This window comes from Gallus gallus, chromosome 2 (assembly GCF_016699485.2).
Source record: "Gallus gallus isolate bGalGal1 chromosome 2, bGalGal1.mat.broiler.GRCg7b, whole genome shotgun sequence".
NCBI lineage: Eukaryota > Metazoa > Chordata > Aves > Galliformes > Phasianidae > Gallus > Gallus gallus.
This window is the reverse complement of record NC_052533.1, coordinates 41,926,596-41,939,055: the sequence shown is the minus strand read 5'-3', so window position 1 is coordinate 41,939,055 and position 12,460 is coordinate 41,926,596. Positions and strand designations below refer to the sequence as shown.

The 12,460-nt window shown below is 38.9% G+C and overlaps 1 protein-coding gene across 9 annotated transcripts in view; it reads left to right on the top strand.

Moving 5' to 3' along the window:
* Positions 1–12,460, top strand: part of CPNE4 (copine 4) — a 340,611-nt gene that overhangs the window by 220,395 nt on the left and 107,756 nt on the right. For all 9 annotated transcript variants that reach the window (XM_040696670.2, XM_040696668.1, XM_040696669.1 and 6 more), the window contains one exon: positions 8,680–8,859. In XM_040696670.2, the coding sequence (XP_040552604.1) occupies positions 8,680–8,859 (180 nt within the window). The remainder of the gene's footprint in view (positions 1–8,679; positions 8,860–12,460) is intronic.

The following is a 12,460-nucleotide window of genomic DNA, read 5'->3' as shown; positions in this document are numbered from 1 at the left end:
TGTCAGTCCCCTTAATCACTGTTCATTGGAAGGACCTTAATGTGTACTGAGTTAATGATATACTCTAAAGAGACATTGTGCTTTTCAGGTTCACTGAAATGTTATTTAACCAGCTGTACGAAACCGCCCAGAATATTCATAGTGCAGGAGCTGGTGCAAGGAGTATTGTCCTTTATAATCCAAGGTCAAGAGATGGAAAAAGCTTTGTGTTTTACAGTTTTTACATAGTGAAAAGCTCTGCAATTAGGCTCAGAGGAGCTGCTACATTTAAGTTTGTCTTCAGTTAAAATTTCAGGGCTGGAGTTCTTTGCTGTTCCATGTTTTATGCTAAGCCTTAATTCACAAGAGGCAAATTAAAATTTCAATGTATGAAAATGGAGCAAAGAGGGAAACAAAGTAGAATAGCTAATAGCCTGGTGGCTGAAGTGGTCCCTGTGATGCAAGGGAATGAAGTTAGTGTTTGTGGTCTGAATCAAACGAAGTACAGACCTTGGTCTGAATATCTGATGTCCAGGATGAGCAGCTGAGTAATTTTAAGACCTTTCTGAGCAAAAGTTTAACAAAAACTATGTGACTAGCAAAGCCTTTGAAAGTTTTGTTTAATGTAAATTCATGTCCCAGTGAAACCCACTTTCACCAGAAAATGAAAGATGATCACTGCTTGATCATCCCCATAGTTGGTACGCAGCAGTTATGACTCGTCTCCATGTTAACCACATGTGTTTGGAATGGTTGGTTACTACATGTATGTATTAGATGCTTTGTGTTTTATTCCTAGGACAAATTAGCCTTCTAGTCCTTGCATGTTATGAGGCATTTCATTTTTTAATATTTTAAGTGTTTTTAATATTTTAAGCACTTTAACGTTTTCTTAAAATTAATAGAACATATATTAAATTTAATGATAACGTTAATATATTTTGTAGTTGGAGTTTTTAATATTTTATGGGCTTAGGAAATAATGGGTAACAATCTACTCAGATTGCATAGATCTAATCCAGCTGAAGCTGTCAAAGGATCATGGCAGAACAAGTCTCCCAGCATTGACAAACACAGATGGAGTCCTGTCAGCAATGTTATCAAGAAAGCACTCAGAGATCCCAGGGGGATTACATGAAAGCTTCCCCATGTAGTAACAATTTTAATCAGTTTATTTTCATTGCAGGATGTACAGTGACTAAAAATCATCTCTCCGGCCCACTCTTGGGATTTGTGACACTGGCCTGAAAATACTTTTTTTCCTCCAACTCCCTAAACTTAAAGCAGGTATCTTCAGAGAAGGTGTGAATGTTCAAGAGTGCATTAGGTTAACACTAGCTTTTTATCTCCTCCATCAGCTTTTCTGAAGAACAGAGAGACCTTTTGTACTTTCCAGTCTTCATGCAACCTAGAAAGCCCAAACTTACTGAGAAGGTCAATTATAGCTCTTACAAATTGTCCTAAAGATAAAGCTTTAAGGCTGTTCCCCAGAGATCACTTTTATTCCAGAAAACTGGAAACTCCCTTGGCACAAGGGCTCCCAGGCACTTTAGGTCTTGCTTTTTCCATACTCAGGACCAAGCATCATTCTTTTTCATCCCTCCTGAAATTATCTCCCTGTTGAGCTCTTGAGTAATCAGCTAGTAGTTAGCACTGCATGTTCTGCATTGTTTTGCAGGTTTTCAGACCCTCAGAGTTTGGGCTTGCTGAGCTGAGATTCTGAAATCTGTACAGGATTGTAATTTGCCAAGGATGAGTATAGATCTTCAAGCATAGTATTTCATACCTTCTAATGGAGGGGTTATTGTAATTATAATTTTGTTTCTGCGTGGATGAGGTGAAGTATACACAGGCAATTATGAACAATGACATTTCTCTTTTCAAAGCTGTGTGTATAAACTCCATCCAGATCCTTCTCAAAGAATTTGTATGTAGTATGTAGTATGAATTTTCTCAATTTCCTGGTTCAGAACAATGAAAAGTAACTGAAAAACTTAAGGAATTGAGCAAAAGACAGTTGGTGACTCTGAACGGGGAAGTCAGCTTCCTTAACAAAGGACTTTTTAACTAAGAAAAAGTAGTGCTTCTTTGCCATCATCTCAGTTGTTCAGATTGGAGCTCCTGAGGCCTGGATACTAATTCATCCAGTGCTTGACAGCAGGTCTTCCTGGTTGTTACTTGGAGGTTTGCAAGTTGTCTAATGTTTATATCATATAAATAAAAATACAGACAGCCTGTCTGTAGCTAGATTTTTTTATTATTATTTTTTTTTTTTTGCCAGTGCTGATGAGATTATGCTTTTCTTTGAGCTCCGTCACCTGTAACGAGTTTAAAGTATGTTGGTTTCTTTTCACTGTTTTTGAACACCAATTAAACTGAAAACAAGGGCTATAAATTATGGTGACCTTTGCAATGACTTTTCATTTGCAGAATAGAGATGTGATGGTGCAAAACTGCTGTTAATAATAATAAAAAATATTAATAATGTCTTCAGGAGTTACCACGCAAAGTGTAAATTGCTTTCTACTTGATAACAAATTTTCGTGTAAGGGCACTGTATCATGGAAATTTTCAGTCTTGTTAAAATTCAGATGACCTAAAAATAATTCTACTCCTTCACCTCTGTACATTTTGTAATCTCGGCTGACAAATATGATTTTTCTGGATTTAATCGGCACTTTATAATGACTTCTACTGAAAATACAGGCTCTTGATTTTCCCTTGTTGTTCCACTATATGTGTGAGGGCTATACAGTTATCTTTTGGTCCAAGAACTCATAAAAGCCGTAACAGCCACAAGGACTGTGCTTTGGGCTGAATAGCTGTACCCATGCTCTATTCGATGGAATTTGCCTGTTTATGGCTTTTGACTCTATTTTGTTTAAAAACAGACAAAAACAAAACAAAACTGCCTAAAGAAATGCAGGACAAGAACAAATTTTCTGATCGTGTTTCTGTAGACCAAAGATTTTTGGTAGCTCCTGAGACTGCTAGATTGTTATTAACTACAGCATTCCCATGGAGTTTTATGAGTGTGAACAAAAATTCACCAGAAGGAGTCTCCTTTTGATGAGAAGGCAGGGAGATTTCCATGGCCCTTTGACTTTTGGCTGCTCTTTTCCTCAAAGTTATCAAGTAACAAACACTGAAAATTTAGAGGTTTGTCCTAGTTATCTGTTTACAAGAAATAGAGAGCAGATAGGTACCACTTATCTGTCTAGGACGCTGAGTTCTCCACACAGCTGATCTGTGCTCATACATGGCCTTGAGGTGCAGAGCTTCCAATCCTAGATAACTCAGCTTCCCTGGCTCCCCAGGGAGCAACGAGAAAGCTGTGTTTATGATCACTTTAAAGCCTTAGATACCAGGTGACAGAGTGGATTTCTGCTTAATCCTTGTTCATCCTTGTGTATGTAATAATGTGCATTTAATCTAATTTTGATAGAAAAAGTAAAAAAATGCCTTTGGGCTTGCTTTTTTTTCCTCTACTTTTCACTAGAGGCAAAAAATGGAGAGGAGATCCTCAGCCTGTGCTTTAACCACTGCATTACTTCTGTCCTTGAAATTATAGCTAGGATGAGGGACTTTTTCTTCATTGAAGTTACCAAGTTCATCATAGTTTGACAGAGCTGAGTGCTTTTCCAGAGCTCACAGAGAAAAGGTGCAAACAGCATGAGAAGCCTGAAAATTATTATTTGTTTATGTGTCTTCTGAGCTTTCTTTAATTTGATGCTGTCTGATGGCAGAGGTGGTTTTGTTGTTCTTCAGCAGAGGTGGGGAATAGATGGAAAGCAGGCAAACATTTCTGCTGTCTGTCCATGGTGAGCGATTCTGAGAGAAGAACTTTCAGATCTAGCTTCCAGCTTCCTCCAGGTGTCATGGGAGGATTCAGGAGGCCCAAAGCAAGACCTGGTGAGACAGATAAGATGAATGTGAGGAAAAATAGTAAGAGGTTAGGGGTGCTTGTTTGATGCTGCTAGCTGGAAAACCCGCAATAAATTAACCAAACTTCCACAGTCCTGATAGTCCTTTTCTTTTCTATATTTTAATTCCTACTGTTGAGATGGAGCTTTGTGCAGTGAAGGCCTACTTTGGTATGCGTTTGTCATTCATAGTTCCCTAAGGGGAAGCTCACAAGGTGGCTGCATCCAGATGGGCCTGCCAAGTAATCCTGGCTGGTCAGTGGGGTGCCACCTTCTGTGGAGTGACAAGGGCCTGACGAGATGAAGAAGGAAAGCAGCAGGAGTCCATCCCAGGAGATGAAGTCGCGAGTCTTTTTCTCTGTATAAATTGACCTTGAAGGGAAAGTGCTGGTAAAGTTATACCACAAAGCAGATGTTCAGATCGTGGTGGCAGCTGAAGCACTGCTCTTTTTAAGGTCATTTTTGGCTGATGACACAGCTCAAAGGTGCATGTGGCTGTCCATTGTTTCTTCTGAAAATTCATCCTGCTTTAATAAACTAGACAAATTCCCTGTTATAGCGAAGTCCAGAAATAGCAGATGGCTCAAATGTCAGGCATCAGCAAATCCTAAAACTGTGGGCATGACCCTTGTCCATGTCCTGCTGAGAAATCCACCTGCCCTCAGGGTTGGGTTGCCCAATAGTTTGGTATTTTCTATAACAAGACCAAAAATTGAAGTGCTATTTGAGTATAGCGTGCTGTTAGAAAAAAGCTCTCTTCAGCAGAAGTAATGGAAACTTAATAGTGTGTCAGAAGTTGTTGTTCTTTATTATGTTTTGGCATGAGAATGATGTCAACTGTTGGTGGATGTCTTGTCAACTGGATTTGTGTTCAGGGTTAGCACCAAATTTCACTGGAGCATTAATGAATGTGCTGAGTTGATCTGCTCACCATTACTTCTCCAGTGTGAATCACACCAGCTGGTTATTGGTGCTCAACCCTGCTGCACGATTGTCAAATCAAGGGAACGGAGCTAGGCTTTCTCTGCTCAGGATCCTGTTAGACTTGCAAGATGAAGCACTGGGTAGCTGTAAAGTACTGTTGACAAGGCAGACCAATAAGGCTTAATGCTCTTGTGTGCTGCTAGTTGCTGAGAGAGGCATGAGGAGTTTTTTTTTCTGCTTGTGGAGTTGTAGGCACTGATTGTTTTGATGTAGATTTTTCTACTGTAATCCGATGTTCTGATGTGCTGGCTTGATGTATCATCTCAATAATGCAGGAAGACTAGGGAAATTCAGTGAAATGGCTTTATTTCAGATGTGTCTGCCAAGGGAAGGATGTCAGTCAGCCACAGGCTGGAAAAAGCAGTGTCTTACTTCTGTGTGAGTCTGAAGTTCTTAATGTCACTGTTTGCAGACCTGTGCCCCCATTTTCACACACTTCACTCTGTTGTACAGTCATGTATGTAACCTGTGTGGAGCATAAGTTTTTATGTTGCTGCATTTCACAGTGGAATCCCTTTTCCCCACATTCCGGCAGCAGCACATTAGAGGAGAAACAGTGACAGAGGGACTTCAATCACTGCCTGAGGAGAGCTGCCATGCTGGCAAAGCAATTGAAATGCGTTGGTTGCCCTTAAAGTAGCATTTTATACACCTACAAGGAATGAGTTTAGGAGATAACAGTAGTTATACAGAATAGTCTAAAACAGATAATTTAAATGTTTTGCTTATGGGGCCTGTTTAAACACTGTTTCATGAAATGGCTGCTCTCCCATAAGTAAATCAAATCACTTTCCCCTTAGAAGAGATCTCAGGGATGAAAAAAAAGTTGATTAGTCTAAGTACCTGAAGGAAGGTAGTTAATATCCCTTCTCACATAAATTTTTCCTATGATGCTTTGTGTCACTGTTATCAAAATCATCGTTTCTGGGTGGTCTAAACAAAGACATTAAGACTTGAGTCTGCAAGTGATGGCCTCTGGTATAATCAGAGCACACTGACTCATCTGTGTGGGGAGACAGCCATGTAGCACTGGTTTGCATCCGTTCAATGGCTGGTAGCACCTGTTTGATTAACTAAAGGATTTCAGCTGCAAGAGCTGTCAATCTGACATTTTCACGAGTACTAAAACCTTTGCTACTAGGAACTGCTGACTTTTTTTCCTACTTCTGATTTACTTGACTCTTTGTGTCCTTGCCGATAACTACTTGCAAGGCTAATGCATTATAAACTCTGAAAAGCAAAGCAAGCGGCTGTCATTTTTTGCACAACAGATGTTCCTGATCAGGAATCAGACAAAGGATCTCATCACTCTTCCTCAGAGCAATTTAATTTGTTCCATGGCACACCAGCCACATCCTGTCTAGTGACTGACATGCACAAGTCCTCCTTCATTTTAGGATCAGTTCTGTTAATCTTACAGAATTATTAGCTTTTTTTTTCTGTACAGGAGCAAAGAGAGTGGAAAAAAGGAAATTGCTTCATTGCTTTCAGTGTCACCAGTAATGCATCATAATGAAAAGTAGCAAAGGCCTACATCAAAAATAGGAAATCCAAGTACTGCTTTTGAAGAGAACTGGAAAGTACTCAGTGAGCACTTTTTTGAGGAAATAAAAATGTAGATTCAGTGGTGTTTCTTCAGCAGTTGTAAGGCTTGGAGGTAGCGATAAGCAGCATATAATCCATCAGATTCTTGTACTGCAACTTGGTGAGGTGGAGAAATTGATGTTTTTTTATGGCAAGTTGTTTGTCGTGGATCAAGTTCTCTACTCGTTAGTCATTCAGGTTGTCCAAAATGAGTAATTACTGAAGGGGTTTGCTTACTTTTCTATTTAGTTTAATAGAACTATATCACTCTGCTGCCCGTCTGTAGTGATTGATAGTTACTGCTGGAGAAATGAATTCTATAATTATTCTATATTTAATTTCCTAATTATTAGTCTAGATAATTAAAAAATAAATTATCCTGTTCCATTCTGCCTCTGTTCTTTGTAAAGACCACTTAGAGGAAACCCTGACTATATCTCCGATACAGGAAAGGGAGGTCTCTCACTGTTGTCATCCAAAATCCAGGAAGAAAACTCTCTAACTCCAATGCAATGTTAGAAAGCAGTATTCCTTTATTCCTTTCAGTACGTACTGGGCAATTTGACAAATCGAGTGTGCACCCTCCTCAGAGTTAAGGTTCTACATTTAAACAGTTAAGACGTACATATGCAGTACATTGGCGTACATATTCACTCTTTCCCATTAACTCATTAATACATGCTCATGTTCTTTTGTGCATGCAGAGTAGTGGCCTCACTTACTTTCCCCTCATTTTTCCGTCATCAGCTTCATCACAGTGATTTTTGGCTGACCTCCAGTTGTTCTTCCTCAATTTGGCAGATTTTCATTGCTTGTTAGGCGATAACAAACAATTTTCTATCTATAGAAATATGTAGTGATATATTCTATATCACTATAATCCAAAACAATGTGTGAAATACAAGGTGAATGCAAAGATAGAGGTAGTCTATTGAGACTCCACTGTTTCTGTGAAGCAGGATCATAGAGAAGAACAAGGCTGTTCACACACACAGCAAAGTTAAAATGGAAAGTTTTAGAACTAACACTCATTTATTTCTTTCACTAAACTAATATATTGGTCCTTAAACTTATATACTGATCCCTATTGCTGAATCAGTCTATATCACATTATCTCTCATGTTCTCTCTGTTAAATGTAAGCAGGGTAACACTGTTGTGACCAGGAGGTTCTTTGTGTGTTTATGTTGAGTTAAAAATTGTCCAGCTATAGGAAGAGAGCTAAAGAAATACTTGAGATTTTTGTTATTACCTTCATTAAGTGAAATTACTTCTGAGGTTATGAATACAGTCTCCTTTGTGGTCAAGTTATGACTGAGTAGAAAATATTTGGCCATCCACTGATATACCTCAGTAACACACAGTGTGCAGCAAGTAATTTGCAAGCCAGAGTGAGGTATCTTAGCTTAAATTGTCTGATCTGCACTAAATAGATGTCTTGCTTCAATTACTGTGATTGAGCTGAAGGGGGCTATCTTGCTGAGACACGATAACTTTATTATATTAGATTATTTGCCCACAAAATTCTCATTTGTTTTTAAATGGTTGCAGTGAGAAAACAGAACCAAGAGTGAACAAGAGCTTGTAGGGGTCAAGTTCAAACTTATAGACATCCATATGACATCTGTAAGATTTTTGTCTTTTCTCCCAACTGGACAAATTCATCCTTATTGTAGTTCTGCTGATCACAACTGAGTTGTGCTTCACGTGAGTTTACTTGTCACAGTCTGTTGTATTATCTGCACTGAGTTTTGTATTTTTGTGAAATCTTCACTGTGATGGGACTGTCCATGGCTGGATCTCCCTCAGCCTTTCTCTGGTGATCACATCCTCTCCTTCCATCTGATTTAGTATTGAAACACTGCTCTACTAAAAACTATTGTTGTGAGCTGTCTAGAATTATCTCACCAGCCTAACTGGAGTCTGTCATTGGTCACCCCGTAAAGAAGGCTGCAGACTGCCTCACATTCCTTCCAAGACCTGCCAAAGATGTGCTAGAAGGGAGAGGCAAGGGAAGCTGGTCTCACCTTGTTCATGTGGCCAGCCCTACGCAGGAATAGCAGTGGTTGCCCTTAGAGGTTGTAGTACCTGTGGCTATGCTCACAGCTGTCAATCCTAATAATTGAGCAAAACTGCATTTGAAGGGCTCGTTGTAGTCCATCACTGGCAGAAAGAGAAGTCACTTGTATGACCTCTTTTCCATTTTGCAGGTTGACAGGACAGAAGTGATTCGAACCTGTATAAACCCCGTCTTCTCCAAGCTTTTCACGGTGGACTTCTATTTTGAGGAGGTGCAGCGACTGCGATTTGAAGTCCATGACATTAGCAGCAATCACAATGGGCTGAAGGAAGCAGATTTTCTTGGTGGCATGGAATGCACTCTTGGACAAGTAGGTGTCACTGCCATTTTTTTCTGCTTGTCTCACACCTTTTCTGCGCATGTGAAATATATCCGTTGGTTAAAAGACTGATGGGTGAGATTTGTCATTCATGACAGAATTTTTAATCAGTGCTTTGAACTGGATAATTAAGAACTTCTACTGGTTTGATTTACTGATGTATTATAGCTTCAAGTCAGTCATTTTGATAGGAAACCGAACGTCAGCAATTGGCATTGTACAGCAAGAACACAAGCTTCTTATACCAGTGCTAAGAAATAGTCTGATTTGGGAGAAAACTGTGGTTCCTAACATTATATGGGATTTAAAGCAAGTTCCAAGTCCAGTAAATGCTTACAAATACACTTTATTCCCACAGACTACTGCTTGGTGATGTGGCAAATAGAGAGATAGGGTTGGATTCATTTCCATGACTCTCAGCCATCCAAAAGCTATATGTCTAGACTGAGTTACTCCTCTGATTCCTGTCTTTAGTTCAGTGGAGAGAAACAGATACTTCCAGCTGTTGACTTATTCCACCTGAGACATCCATCATAGATGAGGATAAATTGCTTTCATGAGATAACCATCTTTCCCCATCAGTTATCAGGAGAGTCTGGACAGCTGGCTTAGAGTAGATACATAACCTCTTAGGTGACTAAATGTGTGGGTGATGAGTCCTACCTGGAGGATCAATATATAGAGGCTGCCAGAGCCAAGTCTGTAGCAAATTCTTGTACTGCTGACCAGTAGGATGCTACAGTGTCCCAGGAATGATAGAATTAATTTCTGATTGGCAGGCGTTTTGTTATGTAGAGACATATAACACACATCTCATTTCTGTCCATAATAGCATTGCTGACGATGGTTCCCATTTCACTAAACTGGCTCTAAACTGTGTCTCCACTTTGTGGTCTAGGGTTGCTTGGATGAGGAGAGGAGACAGTTCTTTGGCTTGTATTGCTTTTTGCAGTGTTTCCATTAAATTTGTAACCTATGCAAGGTTGCCTGTAAGTTGGTGCAAAGCTTTTGTTTGCAGTTTCTCACTTTCTATTGTTGCTATTTCAGCCCCCACTGCACATTAAACCCTTTGTTTCTCTTTTTGCTGTTATTCAAGAACAGTCAATACCATGAACCAAATGTGCTGAAAGAAAAGTCCTCTTAGTGAGAGAATTAATAGGAAATATGTGTACATTTACTAACTTGAAAGTGTAACATGAAGATAGTGGTATCTAGGATTTTTTTCAGTGCATAGTAAAGTTTTTTAAAAGAATTCTTGCAGATATTCTGTGGCCTTCATCAACGAAAATAAGCTATTCCTGTAATGTTAAGGAAAATGCGAAAGAAATAAGTTATTACAGTGTTTTTCTCACGGAATTGACTTGAAAATGAAGGGAAAAAACATCATTGCTGCTGCCGGTAGCATAAACATGTCTTTATAATTATTTGATCTCTATAAATAGCACACAGCTGGCTTGGTTGCAGTGTAATTCTAATGGTAACCAAGAAAAAATAATAACAGTGTGAAATCTGTTCACACCAATGTAGCCTTGAGGACTCTGATTCCATATTTAGATTTTTTTGTGTTTGTTTCTTCCACTTTACAGTTTTTATTAACTTTATACAGTTCGTCAATGGATTTAAACCCTTAATTGTTAGTTCTGGGATTGCTATCCAAGAAGAGCCATTATGAGGAGTTTGGCATTGAAAATCTTACAGTACAGTCTGTACTTACGGAGCTTAAAGTCGTATTTAGCTGTTTGATGTAATGACTGCATTTTTTACAAGTTGGCTTCTTTTTAAGCTAATTTTGACAGGAATTTGTTGCTCTACATCAGTTTAATGGCTGATTAAAATGCCTGCCTAGCAATTCACTTTCCCGTTGCAAAAAAGTCTTATCTGAGACATCCAGATAGGCTGTAGAATTTAGGCATGGGCTGAAAGACTGATTTCCTACCTACTTCCCAGAAATGTGCCAACTTCTATTGCTCTGTTCTAGATAACAGTTGATCTAACAGAGATTGACTGTTGCCTGGAGCTGTTTGTAGATCGTTGTTTAGATCTGCAGTAGACCTTAATTTTTGCCTGCATTATGCAATATTCCTACCTAAGAGAAAATTAGTAGAATAAGAAATACCGGGAAAGGCAATAGAATGATTATACAGTAAGCTGACAGAGAGTTCAACATTCTTTAGGAATACTGCTCTATCTAAATCTTACATCAGCCTAATTGATGCAAACTTCTTAGAAATTTGGGATCTTAGATGAGGAAGATGGAAAAATAATGATACAGAAATTGTCATTATTCCTGGTCCTCTCCTAAGTGCTGTGTCCTGAGAGAGTGAGAAGAACAGTGATCTGCAGCCTGTTTGGTCTTGAACATACACTGTCCAGTGATACCCTACTGGATAGCCAACAAGAATTTTTCCTAGTGTTTTTGCTTGGACAAGAAAGATCTGTGACTGCTGGTAAACACTGTGGTTAACTGCATTCTGTCATCTCCTGGTATTTCATGTGCTGCAGTGTTTCTACACAGTAGAATAAATGGTCATGGATAGTTAGCTACTCAGTGCAATTAAGAAAAAGGCAACATGCTAAATAGATGAATTTGCTTAACACTGTTTGTTTTTTTAATCATGCTCAGGAGTTTCCCTTTTGTATAGAACAACTTCAGATTGTCTCTTGAAGGGTTTGTGATGGAAGAGATTTAGTAGATTTCTGTTGTTTTGTTTTCTTTTGGTTTAAGTACTAAAAATCTGTTCCACTCTGAAAGGCTCTATTTGCAGCTGCTGTAGCAGCATCTTTAGAGTGTTCTGGTGATGAGCTGAATTGCAGTAAGTTAACAGATACTCTGTGTACAAAATTCAGTTACCAATTGGAACGATCAAGAAAGCCCTAAAATGTTATGGAAGGTGCTAAACTTCAAACTTCAGACACTTTTTTTTTTTCCCCTCACTTGGTAGTGTTAGCTTAAAATGTGGTGTGCTTTTATGTGCAGTTTGTAGAATGGAGTTTCTTAAAGAAATTCACATCTGGAATTCGCATCGCACAACTGGATGTACCGTACTCCAACCAATACAGCTTTTCATGCCGTACTACTTATCACTTAGTTAAAATACTAAATGGTAGGTTAAGATGCATATGAAAGACTGTGCATTTTTATAAACTGTCAGTCTTTTTCCTTCTACAGTTAACATGTAAACAACTGTACAAAAATAACATCTAATAACACTTTTTTAACAGTTAATGAAGTTGTATAGTCCTACAGTATCTACTTAAGCAAGGATACTGTACTGTGATGTGCTCATAACCTAATAAAGGTTATTTTCAATTTGAAGCATGTTTGTGAAATTTCGGGACTGTTTTCCTGCATGTGACAACTCTCTTCTCTTGGAGCAGGAGTGTTGGAGTAGGGCAGTGATTTGGCACTGTGCTTTCACTGCAACATAAGTGCCTTGGGACGCTCCATCAGGCTCTGCATCTGACTTCTTAGTCTTCTTTCTCTTTGTTTTCATGTGAAGTAGGTACTGTTCTTCGCCTAGGCACTGGTATGCAGAGGCACATCTTTGTGATAAACAGTGAAATCATGATGAACAGTAATATTTTCACAGCT